This window comes from Branchiostoma belcheri, unplaced genomic scaffold (assembly GCF_001625305.1).
Source record: "Branchiostoma belcheri isolate BF01 breed outbred unplaced genomic scaffold, Haploidv18h27 scaffold59, whole genome shotgun sequence".
NCBI classification, from domain to species: Eukaryota; Metazoa; Chordata; class Leptocardii; order Amphioxiformes; family Branchiostomatidae; genus Branchiostoma; species Branchiostoma belcheri.
Genome location: NW_017804231.1, coordinates 924,277 through 948,798, shown reverse-complemented (window position 1 = coordinate 948,798; position 24,522 = coordinate 924,277). Strand labels below are relative to the sequence as shown.

At 46.0% G+C, this 24,522-nt stretch overlaps 3 protein-coding genes across 3 annotated transcripts in view; 2 read left to right on the top strand and 1 right to left on the bottom strand.

Moving 5' to 3' along the window:
- Positions 1–1,036, top strand: part of LOC109482014 (neural Wiskott-Aldrich syndrome protein-like) — a 4,963-nt gene extending 3,927 nt beyond the window's left edge. The window contains 4 exon segments of the mRNA XM_019784650.1: positions 1–42; positions 45–245; positions 580–688; positions 981–1,036. The exon segment at positions 1–42 is cut by the window's left edge and continues 152 nt beyond it. Of these exon segments, the coding sequence (XP_019640209.1) occupies positions 1–42; positions 45–245; positions 580–688; positions 981–1,036 (408 nt within the window).
- A 239-nt stretch (positions 1,037–1,275) lies between these two features.
- On the bottom strand, positions 1,276–12,803 carry LOC109482067 (NFX1-type zinc finger-containing protein 1-like). The gene is made up of 12 exons (XM_019784728.1): positions 12,672–12,803; positions 9,962–10,117; positions 9,610–9,712; positions 9,024–9,153; positions 8,469–8,656; positions 7,170–8,058; positions 5,099–7,053; positions 4,853–4,954; positions 4,592–4,740; positions 3,112–4,495; positions 2,656–3,018; positions 1,276–2,487 (listed from the first exon to the last, which is right to left on the bottom strand). The coding sequence occupies exons 2-12, from the start codon at positions 10,078–10,080 to the stop codon at positions 2,335–2,337; spliced, it is 5,535 nt and encodes a 1,844-aa protein (XP_019640287.1). The 5' UTR covers positions 10,081–10,117; positions 12,672–12,803; the 3' UTR covers positions 1,276–2,334.
- A 4,513-nt stretch (positions 12,804–17,316) lies between these two features.
- LOC109481962 (NFX1-type zinc finger-containing protein 1-like) lies at positions 17,317–23,790 on the top strand. Its single transcript, XM_019784578.1, has 7 exons — positions 17,317–17,505; positions 17,969–20,941; positions 21,113–21,214; positions 21,311–21,459; positions 21,684–23,046; positions 23,173–23,423; positions 23,643–23,790. The coding sequence occupies exons 1-7, from the start codon at positions 17,326–17,328 to the stop codon at positions 23,788–23,790; spliced, it is 5,166 nt and encodes a 1,721-aa protein (XP_019640137.1). The 5' UTR covers positions 17,317–17,325.
- Positions 23,791–24,522: the final 732 nt, after the last annotated feature.

Here is a 24,522-nt window from a genome sequence, read left to right as displayed (position 1 = left end):
CCCCCTCCGCCACCTCCACCACCCGATGGGGGGACCTCCCCCAACCCCCTCCGCCGGCGGCAGGACCCCCAGGGGGGTTGTCGGGACCCCCCGGGGGCTCGTCAGGTCGAGCAGACCTCCTGGCGTCCATCCAGAAAGGGAAGCAGCTGAAACACGTGGACCCGTCCCAGAGACAGGCGGCTGCTCCTTCTGATCCCAGGGGAGAACTGCTCAGTCAGATCAGAACAGGGATGCAACTCAAACCAGTAAGTACTTTGTGTATACATACATGTACAATGGATGAATATTACACCTTGGACAGAGACATACAGGGCTCGAATGGGTTTACGTATGTAAAGATGTCAAATGCAGTATACAGCATAATTTTAACATCCAAGTGTCAAAAAAATAATGAAATCATTGCTTTAGTACTGAAATGAAACAATTAGTTTTTGCTGACATCTTCTTATTTTATCTAAATATGATATATGATGCACTCAATTTTTTAGGTTGGGTACACCAGTGCTCCTATTCCCAAATATGAATTTTGATCCCTGACATAGGCTTGAAACATAATCATATGTATGACTTTTATGACAGGTGAGTGAGACAGACAGTGCACCTGCAGCGTCACCGCAGCTGGATGGCATGGCAGGTGCCCTGGCACGAGCTCTGGCCAACCGAGCACAGGCCATCCACTCTGATTCAGGTATGTTTGACACCTGTTCCAGCTGTAATATTTGTAGCAGATGTTTGTAACGAAATGTGCTGACCATAGTAAAGCATACACTACATACATGTACAAGATGAAGACAATGCTATAAATTATACTTCAAGCTCTATGAGTTGCAAAGTATCCTTAGTAGCTGCTACATATCGCTTCAATTTTGTACCTGATAGAAGCAGATCACAACTTTCGTTACCTGCTATAGGCTCTATACATGCTCATGATTATTCCATACTAAAACATTGATGTGTATTGTGTATTTTTGCCATTGCAGATGATGATGATGATGACGATGATGATTTTGATGATGATGAAGATGAATGGGACTAAAACAGGTGAGTGTTGTAGGGCTGTTCCAGAACTAGAGAAAAAAGCATTTAGTTCCTGCATGCACACTACTGTTGCCATGTTGCTGAGGACAAAGTCAGGTGTTGAAAATGTATGCAGGCCACATGAATGAAAAGAAACATGCACAAAGACTTCAGTAGTTTGTAGTTTGTGTGTAGTCTGTACATTTTTCTTGTCTTGCCAACAGTGATTTCCACTTTAGACGTGTCAAACAAACTTCACAGTTTCTCTTTATTTCAGTTCCAGATTTCTTCTTGTGATGCTCTTCAAGTATCTGGATGAGGTCTTTTGCAGTCAATATAATTTATGAATAATCTGCACTCGAGTAAAACAGTGAAGAGAAATTACAAGCATATAATGAACACTAGCGGGTGAAATTTAAAGGATTTTTATTCAATGTCTCTGGATTAAAGGAATGCTTTTATATGAATTGTAACTGCATAACACATCATTTCAATAAAACACTCAAATGTTTCCATAACCTTTTTAGATTTAAGTACATTACAAATGCATTAAAAGTATTCACTACAAAATCTTGCTATTGGTCGGTGATTTGAAATTATAGTCATCTCCTTTGACATCCCTAAATATTCACTTTTCAAGTTACTTTCATGTCAATTGTCGCAACTAATATAATTAACCAAACAAATTCAAGGCACATCATGTATGATTATCTAAACCGTCTCGTAGTTCCGTGAATCATTATTCATTAGTATCATAAATGTCATATTTCACACCATCATTTCACACCATCATCAGTAACATTTTATAGCAAATATAGCAGATGCAAGTCATATGTAATAATTGTAGAATAAGGTCAACTGCATTGTACAATCATGTTAAGTACTAACTTAGTAACTAAGTATAAGAAATATGTTCAATATGTGAGAAAATAATTTTTTAATTGTTTAAAAGAGGACACAATGCTCCTTGCTACGAAGTCTATTGTTGATTATTAAACAGTTATTAGCACACCAGGTGTAAGCATACTGATTTCCAAATAGTTTCAACAATGCAGCATACATGTATACATAAACCACAAAATCACAATTTTCGTTATAGTTCACCTCATACTCGAATTTAATGTTGGACATATTCAAGAACCGACCATGGTATTAATCCAAGATAAGGAAAACACATTGTCTTATTAAGATCAAAATTAAAAAGCAAATGAGTCAATTTCCTACTGATGCTTCCTAAAATACCAAACAACACATGGCTGAAATTGTGATTTTTGAATTAACAACTGTCACCTGGCCAACTGTGATCCATTGTCCCTTTCAGTCAAAGTCCAGTAGGTAGTTCTCCATGTTGGCCGCATCAGACCATGCCGCGTGCCTTGCTCCGTCCATCTCCGGCGCCAAACGGTTGTCCGACCGAAGCCTGTGGCCCCCTCCTCCGATTCTAGCTCTGCACTCTGGGCACGTGCTTTCCTGGGGAGAACAATTGAAGAATATGGGTTGATTTTCATCAAGTCAAGCCATGTCATGAACCACAAATAACTCCAGTGCACTTTGTTGTTCTGTAACCCAAGGAAGATTGGGAAGGAGCTAAAGGGCATATCTATAAACTTCAAACTAAACAAAAACTCCAATGCTTACCACCGTAGCTCCCCCACAGTCTCCAATGGCGTACACATGTCCATTGGGACATTGGAACCAATGTCCCTGTGATAGACCCATGGCCTTGACCACCTGAACCCGCTCTTCTTCTGAGATACCAATGTCGGCACCTCCCGCCAGCCTGGGTGTTAGCCTCTTGACTTTTTCCAGGGCTTGCTTGACCAGCTGCTCTGTGCTCTCCGTGAACACTTCGCCCCCGGTCAGCCTGCATTCTGCAAGATCAAGGTTCCCCTGTGCCAGGCCGTCGAGGCTGATTCCCTTCTTCCGGATGATCGCTTGAAGGATGCGGAGCTTCAGCAGAAAGTTCAGTCGGGTCATCTCTCTCCCAAACTCCTCCCACTCCTGTGAACAGATGCCAAATTGTGATGAGTACCACTGCAGGTGACTAAAACAGATAGCAAAAGCCACTGAGCATGTAGTATATATAATTCTTACCTGTTCACCCACCCGGGCCGTTCGACGATGCAGCCACGCTTCCATCTCTTCGATTTCCTTATCCATCCCTGTAATGTGGCGTGTTTCTCCAAAAATGAGATTTCGATCTCGCCTCTTCTCTTTCTTTACTTTTGCAAGACTCTTCAGGAAAAGGACTTTGTTTTCATACATGGCCACTTGGTCCAGAGAGAACAGACGATGGCGTTGCATTTGCTGAAGAAGATCCTCTGAGGTCTGTAGACACGTGAGCAGATCAGCATCGGTTTGGAGCTCTACCATCAACCTGTTGGCAGTGGCTGTTGTTTGGGCCTTTTGGACATCATCACCGTAACACTTCTTCTTCACCTTCTCGATCATCACCAACGTCTTTTTGATGGTGTTGCCGTAGCGCAGGTTTCGTCGTATCGGCGTTTTGCATTTTGGGCAGGTCTTGAGTTTGATGTTTTTGTCGGTGCTGTCCATCCACTGGTCCAGTCCGCTAACCTCTAGCACATGACCGCAGTCCTCCAGCTGAACAAACTGGGCGTCGTCTTCGTCTTCCGTTCCGAAGAAGATTTCTGTCAAATCTTCACGGTCACAATCAGGGCACTTGTCCGGGCATGGTTCCCCACACATACCGATGCATGGCTGGTCTTTCTTGCACTTGCGGCAGCGTCGGGTCTTCTGGCAGGGTCGGTCACAACGAGGTCGATCGCAGGGCTCACCACAGGGCTTGTTACACTTGTGATGTTTGCATCTCCACTCACAGGGCTCCTGGCATGGTACGCATGGCTTCCCGCACTCGTGTGGGCAGCGGCTGTGGATGCAGCGGTTCTCACAACGTTTGCTGCATGGAGGACAATTTCGTGTGCACGGCGCCGTGCACTGGTGGGAGCAGACAAGCACACGGTTACATGGATGAATACACGGCTGGTGCAGCCTCCCTTGCTTGCAGCGGCCGCATGTACCTGCACAAACGTGCTCGCACTTTAATGGCTGTGAACACGGGGTGTTGCAGACCAGGTCTTCCTTTTTGGCTGAACAGGCCGCTTGGATGGTGTGGCCGCACCGGAGCAGATGTGGTACCATCTCCATGCAGGGAATGCTGCACTCTTGGCTACACTTGTTCTTGCAGTCGTGGCCACAAGGCAGGGGCTTGTCACATGGCGCCTGGCATTTGAACACATTTGGAGACGTGGAGCATGGGATCTTCTGCTTGTGTTGACATCTTGGAATGGTCTTCTCCACAAGCACCTTGCAGTCGCCGCATGGCTGAGAGCAGAGCTTCGTACACCTGTGACCAAGGTCACACAGGACTCTAGGACACGGTTTCTTGCACCTGTACTCTTCGTGTTCAGGATCTGTTGGGTGGCAAACGCTTGTGCACACATGGCCGCACTTCAACCTGTATGAGGAAAAACATACAGGGTTGGCTTTCAAACTCCGGAAATAAGTCAAGCTCATGGCAATGTACTTTTTGCACAAGAATATGTCTACTTGCCTGAATTCACAGGGCCGCATGCAGCCACCTTCTGGCGCCTTGTTAAAGTCCTTGTCGGTGGCCGCAGGAATCCTGCTGTCGGGATGGTTCTGGCAGCACAGGTTAAGGTGGGTCCCCACACAGTGTTGCTCTCTGAGTTCTTTGATGATCTGGAGAGAAGTGGATAGACATATTTTGCCAAGTTTGTTATGTAAAGATGCACAGGTTGCGTTGTCACCGACTAAATGTTTGATTTCCAAAGAAGAATACATTGTACTTTACCTTGCTCCACAAAGGACTTGCCTCCGCCAACATTGTCAGGTTTCCTATGGCGTAGAAACCCTTCTTTGCTCGGGAGAGAGCAACACAAACTCGGTTCTCAACCTAAATGATAAAACAAAAGGAAACAGTGATTTCGATGTATTAGTGACAATGAAACTTGTATTTGGGCGTTTTTCTAATCAAAGTAGTGTTCCATTTAAAGACAATCAAAGGCCAGAAAAGATCGACCCTGCACCATCTACGTACCTTGAGGAATCCCACGTTGCCCTCGTCATTGCTCCTCACTAGTGACAGCAGGATGATGTCGTTCTCCTCTCCCTGAAAGTTGTCCACGGCGCAGACGCGAACACCCTCGAAGACCTGCCGCGGCATGACCTTCTTGAAGTTGAAGAGTTGGCCCGTGTACGTGGTGAGGATGGTGATTTGGGACGGCCTGTATCCTTGCTGAAGCAGGTAGCGGCAGAAGCTGGCCATGAATCGAGCCTCGTGCATGTTGGACCGGCTTTTTGTGTCGGTGTCGTGCGCTTCCCAGTAGCTGTGATCCACAAAGAACATGTTGGACGAGACGCCCTTGATGTTGTCGAAGTTGAGCACCGATTCGTGGTTGTCCAGCGACTCGTAGATGTGCGGCGTCAGGAGCCGAGCGAACTCTGGCCGCATGCGATGCTGAGACTGAAGCCGCTGACACTGCATGTCGTTCTTTACCATTCGCTCGAACAGGGAGATGTCCATGTTGTATTTCTTTGCCAGTTGGTAGACGGTTGGGTTGGGACGGAGCTGCTGGTGATCGCCGATAAGGATGAGGTGTTGGCACTGCTGAGACAGCGTTGTGACGATGTGGGCCTCCAGAACTTCTGCTGCCTCCTCTACAACTATGATAGAAGGCTTGATGTCTTGCAGAAGTGATTGGTGTTTGGCAGCACCAGTAGTGGTCATTCCGATGACGGTTGCTTCTTTCATTATCTCCCCGTCCTCTTGGCTCTGGAACTCCGTGAGACGTTTAGCCGCGCGTTCGTACTCTCGCTCATAGTCTTTGATTGAATCCTTGTACTTGGCACAGTACTTGGCCACCCAGTGACGATAGAGGCGCCATCGGTCGCGTGGCTGCAACGTCCAGACATTTTGGACGTGGCGAACTTCAGTGTCGGTCATCATGTCTGTCTTGCTGAGCTCATGCTTCACTCTCTGTTTCTTCTTCTTTGCGTTAGTTTGTACCTGCCATTCACCCTGGTTTCCTGCCTGGTGTTCCTGTAGCTGTAGCGCTTCCACATCGAGTGCGAGATCCACGGCAACGACATTTTTCTTTGCCCTCCCCCTCTTGCTATGGCCGTAGGGCAGCTCATCGTCGTCCAGCAAACGCTGTTCCTCCAACAAGTCGGCTTCTTCCATGACGTCGATTTCCTCGTCTTCTTGCTCCACCGCTTCCTCCTCTTCGTCCCCTTCTTCGGGTTGGTTTTGCCCATCTTCTGTTGGCAGTATGAAGACAGTTCCCGTGAGGCAAAGCCACTGCACCATTACAGAGCCCTTCTGTTCAGCACCGGACCACCCAAATGCATCGTCGTTGGCCACGAGCCACATGTTCATCAATGTGTCTTTGTGGTTTTCCTCCATGAACGGCATCAGAGCATCTTCGTGAATGAGTCCTCTTTGCGTCGCCATCATCTGTGCTACAGCCATCTCCATCTGTTGCTGATAGCGTTGCATGTCATTCCTTGCCTCTGCACCGCCCTCGTGGATGTACCGAGGGACTTTTCTATCCTTCCTCTTACTGAACCGGATGGTCTTCAGTTGGAACTGCTCCATCTTCTCACTACGGCTTCGACCTCCCACTCTCACAATGCCTGTTGGGTGGAACTCAGAAATGCCTTCTAGGAACTGATCCAGGGCATGGTTTGTGTAACAAACCACAAGGATGGGCCTGGTTGGGCTGTTCTGCAGATCTTGATTCCTCAGCCACACGCTCTTGTTCTTCAGCAGAGCTTGAACGATCTTGAGCCCGATGTAAGTTTTGCCAGTTCCTGGTGGGCCCTGGATAACAGAGAACTCTTTCGTCAGTGCCATCTTCACGGCTTGATATTGGGAGTCGTCAAGATGCAGAGCATCAGCAGAAGGCCACCTATCCTCTCGTAGAATAGGAACTGCCCGAGATCTACCAAAATGTGGGTTGTTGTCGTCGTATACATCAACGACCTCTTCGTCCGAGTCATCTGATTCTTCAAGATCGGAGCCAAACAACCTTGGCCTCACACGCCTCACACGATGTCTCACTATCTCTTGCCTGGGGTCTCAACTAGAGCTCTGAGGTCGTAGTGGACATCCCCGAACCTCCCTCTTAGATAGGCCGGTGGATTCACGCCGTTGGCGCAGTCGCAGTCCACGATGTACTTGGTGAACGGCATTGTGTTCTGCCGAACCTCTTGAAGACCTTTCAGGACGTGTCGGTAGGCTTCGAAGTAGGCAGATGTCTCTACCATGATGAACGTCTCAGTGGGGCTGATGGCTGATGCGGCTTCGAGGTTCTGTTCGAACCGAACTTCTACGGACCCCTGTTCCAGCTGTTTTGGGTCGCGGTTTGCGACCGTCACGAAGAACATGGTCTTGAACTCGTCTTTGGAGAGGCAGAGGAGGGAGCCGAAAATGAGACGCTTTGTGGAGCGCCAGCGAACCCCTCGGAGTCTTGCAGCGTCGAACTGGATCCTGTAGACGATGCCACTGTTCGTGCAGATGGGGTGAACCACGTGGACGTCATGGTAGACACGGATGTCTTGGAGCCGGCGATCATGGCCCAGTCCCCGTCTACGCATGTCCAGGAACTCCGAAATACCCTCTCGTAGAGGCCGTACGAAGTCTTCTCGCAGCAGCCTGAACTGGACGTCCAGATACGTGTCCACGTCAGGGTAGCGGCCACGGACGATGTTGGGGCGAAGAAACGGTTCCTTGTCAGTGTGGATGTCTTCGAAAGTCGGGATGACCGACAGTTCCCTGAAGTCGTCTGGAGGCGTCTCGAGCTGAAGTTGTCGGTCCAGACGTGTGGCAAGTGTTCCGTCGTCGTCTCTTAAAACCGCTCCTCTGTGCGTGGCTTCAATAATGGCGTCTCTGCGCGATTCAACCTCCGCCAGGCCTATCTCTATGTCGTCGTCCACAACAGTGCTTACTGCTCTGAGAGTGTTTATAGTAGTCCCTAACACTGCCAAAGGGACCCCTACCTGCAGGAACATTTCAATGGCAACGCGATGATGATAACAAAGATAATAATTAGCCTGTGTCTACACAATCGCTGCCGGGGTTAATTGACCTCCTCTAAAAGGAGGTGGCAACTGTCGGGCGTCTATTGTGGTTGGGGCAGGCTCCCCCGTCTAGCTCAATAACAGGCCGCACATTGGGAGTGTTACGCCTGTAGGAGCTTTGCTAATAGAATTTTGTACGCCAGGAGTTGATTAGCCCCACCGTAATTGAACTCTCGTCGTGCAAAACCTATCGTTGAACCTAGCTGAGACGGGCGGAGAAGCGCTCCTGCAGAACTGAAGAGACCCAGCCCCGACACCAGGCTAACGGGCCGCTAGGAGCGCGATTTAGTCAGGGTAGGATAATAAATGCTCATTAGCATGTTGCGTACCTCAATGTGGGAACTGGCAGACCTGTCCAGGAGCTCACGGAACAACCGGAGAGCACATTTGATTGGTTCTTGGAACTCCTGCTGTGCGTGGTACGAGCTCTCTGCCGGCATTACCGCGAAGTACATCGCAAGGGCCCCGGTCAGGAACTTGGAGTAGCGGACCATCACCAACAGCTTCATGGTGTTCTCTGAGAAGTTAGCAGGAGTAGTTAGAGTTTGAAGTCTGTATCAGCGGAACATGAGCTAATGCCGGAGTGTCCTCTGTAGTATACATGTAAACATTATATACTACAGACCCGTAATGTTTCATCATGTAGCCATATCGTCAAACTTTGAACAATAGCTGGAGACACTGGCTGGAGATTTAGAAATATGTACAGCCTATACGCTGGTGTTTGCTACCAAGTACGAAAGGAGCTAATGAATTACAACAAGGATCCCCCCACACACAAAAAAAATCATCCATATATTGGGCATTTTCCATGACAACCCATGGAAAAATCATTATTGCTGAGCTGCCACTGGATATTCAATAAGACAGTGAATTTCTCATACCAGGAGAAGACGAACAGTCACAGGCTCGTGCGAGAACGCGGAGTAGCAGTGCCACCAGGTCTTTTCTGATGGAGGTCTCGTCTAGAAGTTCCTTACATCCGCTAGTCCGCTCCACTAACGTCAGAACGACCTGAAATAGACGAAAGAGTATGTGTGAAACCGTCACATTTCCAAACTGATGCCCCACCGGATAGGATCTCATGCAGGGTTGACGTGAGATTTGAATCGTGTTTTAGTCCCAGCTATAGATACCCTTTGACACTTTGCTTGATGATCGCATTTCATCCAGCGGTTCTTGAGATCATTAGCCGGATATTTTAAAAAAAAATTCCTACTGCAGTACCAAAGTCGACCTACACAATTCACTTTACCCCACCTACCCAACTGCTAAATATCATCCCATTCCGTCCGACTTATCCTGAGATATACACCAAAACATCATCCAGGCAAAAAAGCACCTACTATTTCATGGAGGTAACAAAAGGGAAGTGACCAACAAACCTACCTTTGGCAAGTACATACAATAATTCATCAGTTCTATGTAATATAATTTACGTTTCATAGACTTATGTGAGTTTTCTGTCACCTCTTTCGGGTCCTTCTCACACAGTTCCTGTAACCTCCGGTACCCGATCGGTCTGATGACCCTGTCCCGCCGTCTTTCCGAGTTGCCGCTGGCTTGTCCATTTCTGTTATACATTTACATACAACAGATGGTATAAGTTAAGTTGTCATTTCGTACATTGTCTTATTCGTACACCTCGTCAGTATCACTGCCTGTCGTTCTGAAACAAGTTGACCAAAACCAAAATAAACTCATAGGACCTAGACTGAAAATTCAACTGAACTGGATGAATATTCAATAAAACAACGTTTAAGAATACAATGTAACGTTAACAATGTACCTACATTATTATAAAGCTCCATTTTGTACTCACCTATCCTGCGGATCGCCACCTCCTCTGCCCCTCCATCCACCACGCTGCCCACCCCTCCCGCCAAAGTTGCCGCGTCCACGGCCACGCCCCCGGTAGCCGAACCCCCTTCCTCTGTCCATGGGGAAGGGCTGGCCTCACAAGAGCACACACCAATCGCTACCAGGGGGAAATGAAAATTAGAAAGGTAGATTATATATTATAACATTGTCAGAGCAAATACATAATGTTTACGTTCACCTGATCAAGCCTAACAAACTACAACTGTTTATTCTCACTCAAACACATTCATATTCAATATACATTGTGAGCAGCCCCTCCAACTCTGTTCTGCTACAAAATGTAACCCAACACCACAAGGCGTCTGCTACGTTACCCGTTACCATGGTGACAGCCGTCCGTTCCAGAGCAAAAACAATATGTTTACCTTCTGCGAAGGTAAATATAATGAGTCGTTAGCCTGATACGTCATGACCTCCATCTTGGGACCAAACTGATTGGTGTAATAGGGTGCTCTAACCTTGTAGGATGTATTTTATTATTGATTGTAAGAGTTGCAGTGTATTTCCTTGGACATCCTGAGACATTCCTGGTACAGTCACTTTCAGCAGCCCTCTACTAGGAAACAGTGGGCGAGCTTTGAATGACACTTCCTAATGACTATCTTCCCAGGGGTCTAGGGCGGCACACGTCCTGACCGCCTGGCCCTAGCCTTATTTGGGCATGTCCAGGGACTGGTCAGTAAGGGAAAGGATGTGACTCAGGATGATTGTGATACAAAGAATGTAATGGCATGAGAAGAAAATTTACCAGGAAAATAAATCTTACATGAAGAAAATCAACAAGTTACACATTTCAGTAAAATAGTTGTTTTTAAAATTTAATTCTAAATTCTACTATTTGGCAGGGACGTTTTAAAGTCTAAAAAACTTTTAAAAGTTTGATTATAATATAGGCATTTAGAATAACAACAAACCCCTGTGTGGGAGTCCCCTTCAGGACTGTTTTCCAGCCGGTAACCACCGTAAACATGTGCAATAATAGTAAAATACAAAATAACGTGCAATAGAATGTATTTATCGATGACTGATGCACAGCGATTTTTTGTCCTTAACCTTGCGCCTGGATCAATGTTGATCTGTCTGAAGGGGCCGACCGAGGCGTTTTTAACTCTTCATCGTGCGTATTGTTTTAATTGTTTTGCCAATTCAATAAAGATGATGTCAAACCCAACATGAGCTCCAAAATAGCGCATACGTGGTAAAGTCTCAGTCCAAGGATCGCCGCGAGCAAAAATTCATCAGGACCCCACCACACCCCCCTCCTATTCGCGAAAATCAGTGGACGATTCGATCTCCGTTTCACCCAAGTTTTGAGCTTCTCGGTAGTTATATGCGATCAACTATTTATGTCGCCAACAATCTTCATGCTTACAACGGACCCCATAATCCAGATAACAGCAACAGTTTGTTCGGTTGCGCACCTGCCAGCCAATCAAAGTACGCGTATAAAACGGGTGACACCTGTTGGCCAATCAAGTCGCTCGTACTACCATCCGACGGTCGGTCAACAGAAACTTGGCTCCCTTCCAAGTTTCACTGCCCCTCCCCTTCTACAAGTATTTTTTACCGATTGCTCCAGTGATATGAGAGGCAAACAACAGACATTCTATAGCCGATAAAGTTTAGTCACATGGGTGACCAAAGTATGACACCTTCATTCTTCTTTCGTGCACTTTTTATAAAACGTTTAGAAGTTTCTCAACACTACCACGTCTGTTAAGATGCAACAACTTACATAGACTTGCTGAAAATCTTGTGAGACAAAAAAGCATACGACGAATGTTACATTGCTTTCAGGGTTGCTTATTGCTGTCTTATTCTAATCCCGTGACGATACGTGATCAGAATGACAAACAATATTGAACTCGGCCTCTTTTATCGCTGATGTCAATATGTTTATAGTAGTAATAGTAACTGCAGTAATAAAAACACCGCTAGGGGACAGTTTATGGAGGCTACGCGAGGGCGTATAAATTATACATTTCTTTGGGCCCAACTAAATCAGCATTTAAGGATACAGTTAGCCGGCTACACCACGCTTCTTGTAGTCCGTCCACTAGGCGTGGCCCAATCAGCCACGGGCAGTTAAAAATCGTGTAAAAGAGGCTGAGGTCACAGTAGTTGGATCGATGGTCTTGGATCAGTGAGGTCACAGACTTATTTATAATTTCGAGCTAAAGAAATGTTGTACGTTAACGAGAAACTGAACGCCACCTAAAATATTTCGGCATGCAATGCTCAGGAAATTGCGACAATGCCTTCAACGCCTTCACTTGCTAACATACAAATAGCTCGTGGTATTAAGAACATAGATTGTAACACAGATAAATACTAGTACATGTTAAACAGTTCATATGGCTCGGAATGCAACTGATATCTAGTACTAAATCATTTAATGTCTGTAATGACAGCAAAGATTTGCTCTACGATTGCCATGACACAACATTGGATGTAAAACAAGCAAAGAACATATATATATATGTCTTACCACCAGAATAGTCTACTCCGAATCCCCAATTTGTATGGTAAGTAAAAGACAGCTTGTCACGCTTTCGACAGGTGCAAACACGGAAGTAAAAATGCAACACCTACTTCAGACAGGTGAGTTCACCTGCGGAAAAAACAAGCATTTAAACACAGCAAAAACTCACCTTAAACAAGTCAGATTTTCGTGAAGTCTCTAACTTCTCTTTCTTGCTGAAATGTACGATGCAGAACTGGCGAAACTCAGCTGCACTCTGATGTACGAACGGACTATTGTTTCCTTATCATGAGCCGAGAGGATCATGGGAATGGGACTTCCCGTTACAGCATACTCTATAGTTTCGCATACGTCACTCACGGTTGACCTCGACACATGATATATACATTCAAGACCTCAGGCTGCTGTTAAGTATTCCTACTCGAAATATTGGGAATGTTTGTAATAACGTTGACCAACTAAACTTAATACTACCGACAGGAATGTAGACTATTCAATGAAAAATTTGTCCAAGTTTCAGTAGGTGAAACGTGATCTTTGTAAAAGGTATGGCGATCAAAGGGGCAAGTAAACAAGCCTTTTGTTTAAGTTTAGCCCCCCCCCCCTCCGAACTTTCGGGGGTTTACGTGTGATTTAAGTCAACAAGCGTAGCTGATAAGGTGGTCGCTCTATAGTATGTCGCAACCTCTGTGCCTAGGACTGAAAAGGTTCCATAGATTATAAAGCAAACTAGGAACTGACACACTATAAAAATAATTGGCAAAGTATCTATTTGTTTTCCACTGATTAAGGGATTTCTCTTTGTATGCGATACTTTAAGAAGCTTTCCGTTTGAATGAACACAGCAAATATATTAGATTGCAGCAACAACTGTACCACAGTACAGTGTACTACATCATGATACACGCTGTAGTTGTGCATAAGAAGACAACACCTGTACGCCTGCATAGAACGGTCAATACAGGCAATACGTCCGTAAACAAGGGTGCGGCGAGGAGTGACGTCACGAAACTGCTACATGTATGCCCTCATCGGAAAGCCCCGGCAAGCGAGATATAAAATCGTATAGATGGTCCGTCTGGACATCAGATAGTAGCCAGGTGGGCTACAAGCTCAGTTGTACTTTGTGACAAGTCACTCACAGATATTCAGAAATGTAATTATAATACCATTGTAATAAAGGTTCATGGGTCATCTTCGTTGCATGTGCCGTATAAATATGCATCAAACAGTTTGCAGGTCCGATATCGCTACTCTGTGCATCAACAGGTCTGTGCGGGTCAATACAAAAGGCTGACGTATGCGAAACTATGGCGGTAAGTCCCATTCCCATCAGCCTCTCGGCTATAAAACAAGAGTACTCCCGGAGATCAGAGTACATTTGAGTTTCGTCAGCGCTAAATCTACACCGTGAAACTGAACAGAAAAGTAAGTGAATTCACTCGTATACTGTTTGACACGTTTAATGTATATGTTAGCACTACGTTTAAAGCGCGGGTAAAATGTCACCTTGTGGTGGAAGATACAGGTGAAAACAGGGCTCAAAGCACCCATGACGTGCGTTCTACTTCCGTGTTCTCACTTGCAGTAAACATGCAAGTCGAAATGTCTGGACGAAGTGTTGTAATGTCTGTATACTGATAAAAATAGATAGGTGGTTTACAGTGTTGAAGCGAGGGGATTAAAAATCTACATTTTAGCCGGTCCTTGGTAGCTTATTCGATTCAATGTGACGTCACGTACATGATAGACGTCACGTACATGATATACACGGCGGTCAATTTCTAGGGTAAAGTTTCCAATTCTACGGAGGGGTATCAGGTTACCGGGGTTCCACGCGCGGCTTCCGTGGAGCCAGTCTCAACGGTGAATTTTTTCTTAAACAATAATAAACAGTTTCACGGGGACTCTCTCATCCAAATGTGATAAAATCCGCACTGCATATACCTCAAATGTTGTTGTTTTTATTACAATGCTTAAATGTGTTAGAAATTACTCTCAACTCGTCGAATGCTTATTCTAGAACAATCGACGTCAATAACCAAACAACTGATTTAAACCGACCCCAAATCTTCCAGAAAATTCCATATTTTTGCATTTTAGAGAACAGTATAACAAAATTAAGATTTGAGTCGGACAGTTTTCTTTATTTCAAAGTTAAAGTGTTGCAAAGGTCGAAAAAATCGCCAAAAAATGCGCTTTTTCAACTTCCGAGACGGATAATTCCAGAAAGCCGCCATCTTTAAAAAATCCGTCCGACACAGATCGAGATTTTTGTCTTGCCTACAATTTAAAACGTTTTTGAGGTAAATTGAATTTGTTTTTGTTGCGGTTTAAATACCATGTTTGCACGCATGTCAGACCGTGTGAGCAAGTGCAGGGGATAACTTACAGCCCCGTAAACAACAATTACGATCTTCAAGGTCACACATGATTACGGCAGTAGCTTCGTTACATGTTACATATCCACTATAAAACAGTGCAAAGATATACTGTTCCGAAATTGGTTTCTATTTGTGAAAAGGTGAATTTTTTGCTGTTAGGCGGTATCCGGGTAAAAACTGGCTTGAAGCCGCGGGTTTACTGTACATGACCGCGGGTGACCCCGGATCGAACGAACGTTCGGTTCGATTGACGTCATATCGAACATGGTTCGATTCGATTGACGTCATATCGAACATGATTCGGTTCGATAAAAGGTTGGAATATTTGGGCCCAAATTTGACCATCGTGATAGGAGATTGAAACTCATTTTCATTCATATCACATGAGATATCATTTGATTACTTGCACTATATATTTTAGGCTTTTATTAGCACATTAAATGAAACTGCAGTTATATGTCTAAACATGTGTCTGCATTTATATATCTCAATGTTATGTGAAAGTTGCTATTGAATATAAGTTGCGTCAGCCAATCGAATATGTTTGGAGTTAAATTTAGCTCTGTCAACTCGCAGTATTATGAAATGTCTCCACAAGGTAAAAAGTCTGTAATCCATCTTAATAGTTGTCTTACCATTGCTACCCTTGAACTTCAATGGTTATATTTAGATACTGATCCAGTCGCCCTCAGCTTCCTTGTCCCAAACACTCTGACAATACTGCCGTTCTTGCTAATCAGTTAACCGCCGTTGGCTGCCCTAATAATTCGAAAACGACAGTAATAGGATAACTGTATATTTTCAGACAAAGATGACTCCTATGGCATGGGAAACACCTGGCATGACTATTAGCGGCGTGGCGGCCGTGTCTCTCTAATTTTTTGGGGGAGGGAAGGGGGAGGGGTAAAACTTGGAAGGGAGCCCAGTTTCTGTTGACGGACACGTCACGTTCCAATGGGCGTGCCTTGATTATTTCAATGATACTACCAGGCACGCCATTGTTGTTTACTGGACCATAAGGTTCATTTAAGCTGGCTAAATGTTAAACGTGTTGAAATGTGGAAACGTGGGGGGGGGGGGTACGCAGGTGCAGTACGTTCTGCGTAGTGCTAGTGCAAGTAATTAAAAGACTTTCCATTGCGTTAAATAGCAAGCTAGAATGCGACAATCTTATTTTCCTAGCAGAAATAAGCACGCTCAAGTCAGCCCTCACCTATGGAGAGAGGAAGGGGATTTGGCTACCGGGGGCGTGGTCGTGGACGCGGCAACTTTAGTGGGAGGGGTGGACAGCGTGGTGGAGGGAGGGGCAGAGGAGATGGCGGACAATGCAACAGGACATGGTGAGTGTTTGTGTGTTTCTTTGTATGTGTTTGTATGTATGTGTGTGTATGTGTGTGTGTGTGTGTTTGTACATGTGTGTTTGTGTGTGTTTGTGTTTGACGTTTGCGTCTGTTTCCCAACATATTACACAATGCAGCGTTCTCAGTACTGTTATTTTGGTCTTTGACACTGGAAGGGTATAGCAAAACAGCGAGGGTAAGGGTGTGAAGTTTGCCATCTCTGATTACCTCATTTGTGTGTGTCTAACAGGGCTGGACAGGGGCCAACCAATGGCAGCTCCGCCAGACGGCGGGACAGGATCATCAGGCCTATGGAGAGCTGGAAGCTGCAGGAACTGTGTGAGAAGGACCCGAAAGTGGTGGGCACTAGAAATTTATTTATTCATAGTTGTTTATTGGTTAACAGCCAGGGCTGTCCCACAAGTCAAGCTGTTGCCAAGGGCTTCAGAAATACGTGGAAAATCTACAATATGAAGGTTTAAACCGCCTATGGAACAAGTGGATTATGTACCTAAAGATAACGAGAACTCTTGCTTTATGGGTACATAAAGCATGATAAGCTTAAGTTTTTTTATATAATATAGCAGTTCTGTAGGGGTAAGATTTAATGTTAGATATCTTCTCCATGTTCTCGTCACCCATACAGTAAGAATTATTCAACACATTTTACAGGTCGTTCTGACGTTAGTGGAGCGGACCAGCGGATGTAAAGAACTGCTAGACGAGACCTCCATCAGAAAAGACCTGGTGGCACTACTACTCCGCGTTCTCGCTCGGGCATGTGACTGTTCTTCCTCTCCTGGTATGAGAAATTCACAATGTCTTATTAATTATAAATACCCTATTACAGCTCAGCCATAATGCTTTTGCCATTGATTGTCACGAGTAACTAAATGTTCTTTTTCTTATGTTCTAGTACCATATCTATAGTACCTACGTTTTTCCGTGCGATGTTACTAAATAAACTGGTCACAGCAAATCAGTGAAGGGCTTTTTAGTATCGTTGCTAAAACGATACTGACTTTCTTTCCTTTCTCCCAAGCAACATGATTTTCCGATGAGACGTCCTCACTCTAAGCTGTATTTCTCAGAGAACACGATGAAACTGATGGTGATGGTCCGTAACTCGGAGTTCCTGGCCCGGGTTCTCACCACGTACTTCGCCGCAATGCCGACGGATACGTCCGACGACCGCCAGCTTCATTTCGGAGAACCCATCAAACATGCCCTTAGATTGTTCCGTGAGCTCCTGGACCGGTCTCCCAGTTCTTACGTACAGGTGCCTTTTTTTCGGATACGTATGCATTGATATGCTTCATAGTCACATGCCATATGTCATATGCTAAGAGCCTAAAATTTGTGATTAAAAACCATATACACCATACCAGTAATTTCTAAGTGGCAAAGAAATGGTAACAAGAGGACGATGACTTTAAACAGTCGTCATGTATGAAATGTGCTGTTGTATATAGTTTGACTTTTATTTTGCTGGTATGTGAAGCAAAGCAGTACCTTAAAAAACAGCTAGAGTACCCAAAATTGATCTTGACCTTCCTTTTTCCAACCTCATCCTACATACCAAATATCATAAAGATGCATGCACCACAACCGATTACAAACTCAGCAACCCATATATTTGGTGTACCTAAACACATAACCTTGTGACGAAGACAATAATGGCTGAGTCACATGCATTCCTTATAATCCTCTGTAAAAATAAAGCTATAGTAATATTCATACAGGTAGTCGCGCCCCTGGCAGTGTTGAGAACTACCATTAACGCTCTAAGAGCCTCAAGCACTGCTGTGGACGACGACATAGAAACAAAGTTGGCGGAGGTTGAATCGCGCAAGGACGCCATTTTTGACATCAAGCGCAAGGGAGCAGTTTTGAAAGACGACGACGGAACACTTGCCACGCGCCTGGACCGACAACTTCAGCTCGAGGCGCCTCCAGACGACTTCAGGGAACTGTCGGTCATCCCGACTTTCGAAGACATCCACACTGACAAGGAACCGTTTCTTCGCCCCAACATCGTCCGTGGCCGCTACCCTGACGTGGACACGTATCTGGACGTCCAGTTCAGGCTGCTGCGAGAGGACTTCGTACGGCCACTACGAGAGGGTATTTCCGAGTTCCTGGACATGCGCCGACAGGAATTGGGCCATGACCGCAGGCTCCAAGACATCCGTGTCTACCATGACGTCCACGTGGTTCACCCCATCTGCACGAACAGTGGGATCGTCTACAGGATCCAGTTCGACGCTGCAAGACTCCGATGGGTTCGCTGGCGCTCCACAAAGCGCCTCATTTTTGGCTCCCTCCTCTGCCTCTCCAAGGACGAGTTCAAGACCATGTTCTTCGCGACGGTCGCAGAAAGCGATGCGAAAGAGCTCGAACGAGGATGCGTGATGATTCGTTTCGAGCAGAACCTCGAAGCCGCATCGGCCATCAGCCCCACTGAGACGTTCATCATGGTAGAGACATCTGCCTACTTCGAGGCCTACCGACACGTCCTGAAGGGTCTTCAAGAGGTTCGACAGAACACAATGCCGTTCACCAAGTACATCGTGGACTGTCACTGTGCCAACGGCGTAAATCCACCAGCCTATCTACGAGGGAGGTTCGGGGATGTCCACTACGACCTCAGAGCTCTCGTTGAGGCCCCAAGGCAAGAGAGAGTGAGGCGTCGTGTGAGGCGTCGTGTAAGGCCAAGGTTCGGCCAATTGGTAGACCCCGATCTTGAAGAATCAGATGACTCAGACGAAGAGGAGGAGGTCGTTGATGTATACGACGGCAACAATCCACAGGTCGCTAACGCCCGGGCAGTTTCCATTCTACGAGAGGATATGTGGCCTTCTGCTGATGCTCTGCATCTTGACGACTCCCAATACCAAGCCGTGAAGATGGCACTGACGAAAGAGTTCTCTGTCATCCAGGGCCCACCGGGAACTGGGAAAACTTACATCGGGCTCAAGATCGTTCAAGCTCTGCTGAAGAACAAGAGCGTGTGGCTGACGGATCAAGATCTGCAGAACAGCCCAACCAGGCCCATCCTTGTGGTTTGTTACACAAACCATGCCCTGGATCAGTTCCTAGAAGGCATTTCTGAGTTCTATCAAACAGGCATTGTGAGAGTCGGAAGCCGAAGTCAGAGTGAAAAGATGGAGAAGTTCCAACTAAACAACATCCGGTTCAGGCATAGGGCGTCAAAAGACGTCCCTCGATATATTCATGAAGGCAGTATTGGGACAAGGGAGGAGATGAAACATCTCGAAGCAGCCATGGATATGGCTGTAGCACAGATGAGGTCCACGCAAAGGGGATCCCTTCATGAGTATGCGCTAATGCACTTGATGGATGACAAGCACAGAGAATCGTTGATGAGCATGCGACTCGTAACCAACGACTATGGGTGGGTCAGTGTAGGGAAAAGGGGCTCTGTAATCCTACAGTGGCTTGGTCTCAGAGGAAACGTCTTCATATTGCCCGGAGGGGGCAACCAGAACCAAAAGGAGGAGAAAGAAGAAGAACAAGAAACAGGAGACGAGGATGAAGAAGAAGGAATTGATGTGATGGGAGAAGCCGACTTCTTGCAGGACCAGCGCCTCCTTGACAACGTTCATGACAAAAGAGAGAAAGCCAAGAGGGAAGTCGTCAGTGCAGACGTCCATCTTGACCTCGCGATTGATATTGAGGCACTACAGCATGAAGAGGATCAGGCCAAGCAACGCGGTCAGTGGCAAGTACATACCAGTGCGAAGAAGAAGAAACAGAAGATAAAGCGCGAGCTCAGCAAGACGGACATGATGACCGACACTGAAGCTAGCAACGTGCGAAACGTCTGGACGCTGCAGCTACTCGACCGATGGCGACTCTATCGTCACTGGGTGGCCAAGTACTGTGCCGAAAAGAAGAAGTCTATCAGGAAACATGAACGAAGCTACGATCGTGCGGCTAAACGTCACATGGAGTTCCAGAGGCAAGAAGAGAGCGAGATTATGAAAAAAGCAACCGTCATTGGAATGACCACGACTGGTGCTGCCAAATACCAATCGGTTCTGCAAGACATCAAGCCTGCCATCATAGTTGTAGAGGAGGCAGCAGAAGTTCTGGAGGCCCACATCGTCACAACGCTGTCTCAGCAGTGCCAACACCTCATCCTGATCGGGGATCACCAACAGCTCCGCCCCAACCCAACCGTCTACCAACTGGCGAAGAAATACAACATGGACATCTCCCTGTTCGAGCGGATGGTGAAGAATGACATGCAGTGTCAGCGGCTTCAGTCTCAGCATCGCATGCGGCCAGAGTTCGCTCGGCTCCTGACGCCGCACATCTACGAGTCGCTGGACAACCACGAATCGGTGCTCAACTTCGACAACATCAAGGGCGTCTCGTCCAACATGTTCTTTGTGGATCACAGCTACTGGGAGGCGCACGACAGCGACACAAAAAGCCGGTCCAACACGCACGAGGCGCAATTCTTAGCCGCCTTCTGCCGCTACCTGCTTCAGCAAGGATACAGGCCGTCCCAAATCACCATCCTCACCACCTACACGGGTCAACTCTTCAACTTCAGGAAAGTCATGCCGCGGCAGGTCTTTGAGGGTGTTCGTATCTGCGCCGTGGACAACTTTCAGGGAGAGGAGAACGACATCATCCTGCTGTCACTGGTGAGGAGCAATGACGAGGGCAACGTGGGATTCCTCAAGGTAAATAAATGCATGATACTGTAATGTACTGTTCTTTGTCCGTTCTTTGATATTCAGCTTGCGTGCTTGACATAACGTACGTGTTGCCATGAGACACCATTTAGGACGTGAACACATTGCATGCTTTCGCCTCGTTGACATTTTGATATCATTTTGTATTTCTCTGCTTAGGTTGAAAACCGTGTCTGTGTTGCATTGTCTCGAGCGAAGAAAGGTTTCTACGCCATCGGCAACCTGACAATGTTGTCCCGGACTAACACATTGTGGAGCAAGGTAATGTAGAAAATTTGTTGTTAAACTCTTGAATTGTGTTTGTTTTGACACGTTGCTTAATAGCTTCTACAACAAGGGCTTGTTGATTTTCTCTAGATCATTCAAGAGCTGCGGGAGCAAGGCTGTGTGGGTACGCACCTTGCGCTGTGTTGTCAAAACCACCCCGACACCAGCATCATGGCGGTCACTGAGAAAGACTTTGAAAAGGCACCAGAGGGTGGCTGTATGCGGCCTTGTGAATTCAGGTAAACAGAGTTGTAGATAAACAATAAAATTGTCATAGCTATACTTAAACCGTGGTTTACAACCAGGTTTTAGGGTTAACTGGAAAAATCTACTCAGTGATATCCTAAATAATATTATTGATATCTGTTCATGTAGGATGTGAAATAGATGACAACAACAGAACAGCACAAGTTTTCATATACGATCCAAAAACAAATACCCCCCGTTTGTCTTTAATATACAGGTTGTTGTGTGGCCATGTCTGCGCAAGCGCTTGTCACCCAATGGACCCTGAGCACAGAGAGTACAAGTGTAAGAAGCCTTGTAAGAATGTCTTATGTGACCTCGACCACAAGTGTCCCAAGTTCTGTTACGAGATCTGTGGCTCCTGCCAGGTGCTTTTGGAAAAGACCATCCCCAAATGTCAACACAAACAGATGGTCCCATGCTCTACATCTCCGAGCTCATTCATATGCCAGATACCGTGTGAGAAGGCCCTTCCCTGTAACCACGCATGCAAGAACACGTGCGGCCAGGAGTGCACCACATCCTGCATGGAAGTGGTAACACATCAGCTCACCTGTGGCCACACAGTCCAGGCGGCCTGTTCGGCTAAAGACCTGGTCTGTGACGCTCCGTGTCCACAGTTGCTGAAGTGCGGCCACCCTTGTGCTGGTACATGCCGTCTTTGCAAGCAAGGAAGGTTGCACCGCCAGTGCATGCGACAGTGCAACCGTGTGCTTGAATGCTCCCACCAGTGCAAAGGATCGTGTACTCAGGATTGTCCTCCGTGCAGCAGTCCATGCCAAAACTCCTGCCCCCACAGCCGCTGCCAGCATAAATGCGGGAAGCCATGCGTACCGTGCCAGGAGCCCTGTGAGTGGAGATGCAAACATCACAAGTGTAACAAGCCCTGTGGTGAGCCCTGCGATCGTCCTCGGTGCAACAAACCCTGCCGGAAGACCCGACGCTGCCGCAAGTGTAAGAAAGACCAGCCATGCATCGGTATGTGCGGGGAACCATGCCCGAACAAGTGCGGCGCTTGCGATCGTAAAGAGTTGACAAAGATCTTTTTCGGCACCGAAGATGAGCCTGGCGCCCGATTCGCGCAGCTGCGGGATTGCGGCCACGTGCTAGAGGTCAACGGACTGGACCAGTGGATGGACACCATCGACAGAAACATCCAACTCAAGCCCTGCCCGAAATGCAAGACACCAGTACGAAGCACCCCACGCTATGGGAAAGCCATCAAGAGTATCCTGGTAATGATCGAGAAAGTCAAGAGGAAGCGGTACGTTCCAGAGGAACGGAGAGAAGCTACTACCAAAAAGTTGTTGGAGGCGCTCGAAAGTGATGTCGACCTGAAATATCGTTGCCACGCAACCGTGATTGATCTCCATAAGCAAGTGACAAGCTGTCGTCTGTCTTCACCAGAGCAGGTGGCCATGTTTGAAAAGAAGGTCTTTTTCCTGAAGAAAATTGCAAGACGCAAGAAAGATATGGTGAGCCTATCTTCCTTTGACAAGCACCACATCCCGGAATTGAAACGGGAAATCGATGAACTAAAGAAGTGGCTGCTTCGCTGGACGGATCATGTCAGTGAACAGGTAAGGCCAGAATTACATGTACTGCACTTGGCTATACATGTATAAAGCTAATTTGGCGTTCCACTGCTTCTGCCTATATTAGCTAACTCAAAACATTCACACATGACACGTTATTTCTATTAACAGGAGTGGGAGGAGTTTGGACGGGAGGTGACCCGACTGAAGTTTCTCCTGAAGCTCCGCCTCCTTCAGAAGCGAATCAGGAGGACACAAACCAGCCTGAACGAAATGGCCCAGGCGAACCTCGACAGTGTGGAGAACAGGCTGACTAGGTTCGAACCTTTCACTGAAGACACAGAGAAGCTGGTGAAGCAGGATCTGGAAAAGATCCAGGAACAGACCCCGCAAGGCTCTGTATTGGAGGATGCCGGAGCAATGTGTGTATATGTTTGTTACAAGTATGTGTATCGTGAGGTTACAACGACAAGGTTACGTTAACGATATTTAATAAATGGTGCTGCAAGCCAAAACGCGTTTGGTTCCAATACGTATCTACTTGTATATTTTGTGTAAACTTCACAACGACTTATGCGTTTTATAACGTGTATGCCGTGAATTCAATTTAAACCCATCTTTTTTATATCTGTTCTCGACAGGAGTTCCGCCACTCTGCGAAGGAGGATGCTGCTACAGCAGGCGTCGGTCAGACAGCGGCTTGGCACCGGCGATGGACGGAGCGAGACACGCGCCCAAGTCCGAACCGATCCGGCAAAGCTGGAGGACCACGACGTGGAATTCGACTAGATGAACATTAACAGTCTAAAATCATGCTTAATTTGTGCCTTGTTAATGGGAGAACATTACCTAAGTGGTAATGTTTATTAGCTAGCGTGGTGTATGGAATAGTATGGTATAATAACTTTTGATATACTTAATCATAATAACAAATTGATTTAGTCTTATGTAACATTTATTGAGCCTTTGTGGTATTAACCTTGATGCAGAAGGTGTTTCTTTCACTTTAACGTTTGTACTTGGTACATAGTGTACAATGACATATAGTAAAATGGTATATAGCATACAATAATAAAGATTTCTGAAAATATTATCAAAAATTAAGGGAGCATATTGTACGGGTTTAAGAATTACAAATTTTTACAGATAATTCTAGGATACATTGTGGAGGTGAAACTTAAAGATGACCAAAACATCTTGTTACGTACTTAAGCTTAATAATACAGGAAAAATATTCATAACAAGTTGTAAATACATGTAATCTGATTTCATTCAAATGTAAACAGCATGAATATCATTTTACAGCTGAGAAGATAGAAAACATTTAACCATTCAAACTGCCAGTGGCTTAGATGGATATCGATTATGAAATACAAATACATGTACATGTAGTAACAAATCGAGTTTATACTGTTTACTATGTGCTTCTTGTATAATGTATGTTGCTTATTGTCAAATGAATAATCAATGTAATGTGCACTTACAGTACTAATAATATTTTTACAGCTAGAAATATTTTGG

Coding starts and splice junctions, on each gene's coding strand:
- LOC109482067 (XM_019784728.1), bottom strand. CDS start 10,080: ATGGACAGAGGAAGGGGGTTCGGCTACCGGGGGCGTGGCCGTGGACGC. Junction 8,657..9,023: donor TGACTGTTCGTCTTCTCCTG/GTATGAGAAATT, acceptor CTAACTTCTCAG/AGAACACCATGAAGCTGTTG. Junction 3,019..3,111: donor CGGCCCGGGTGGGTGAACAG/GTAAGAATTATA, acceptor ATCTGTTCACAG/GAGTGGGAGGAGTTTGGGAG.
- LOC109481962 (XM_019784578.1), top strand. CDS start 17,326: ATGAAACTGATGGTGATGGTCCGTAACTCGGAGTTCCTGGCCCGGGTT. Junction 21,215..21,310: donor CTAACACATTGTGGAGCAAG/GTAATGTAGAAA, acceptor GATTTTCTCTAG/ATCATTCAAGAGCTGCGGGA. Junction 23,424..23,642: donor TTGGAGGATGCCGGAGCAAT/GTGTGTATATGT, acceptor TGTTCTCGACAG/GAGTTCCGCCACTCTGCGAA.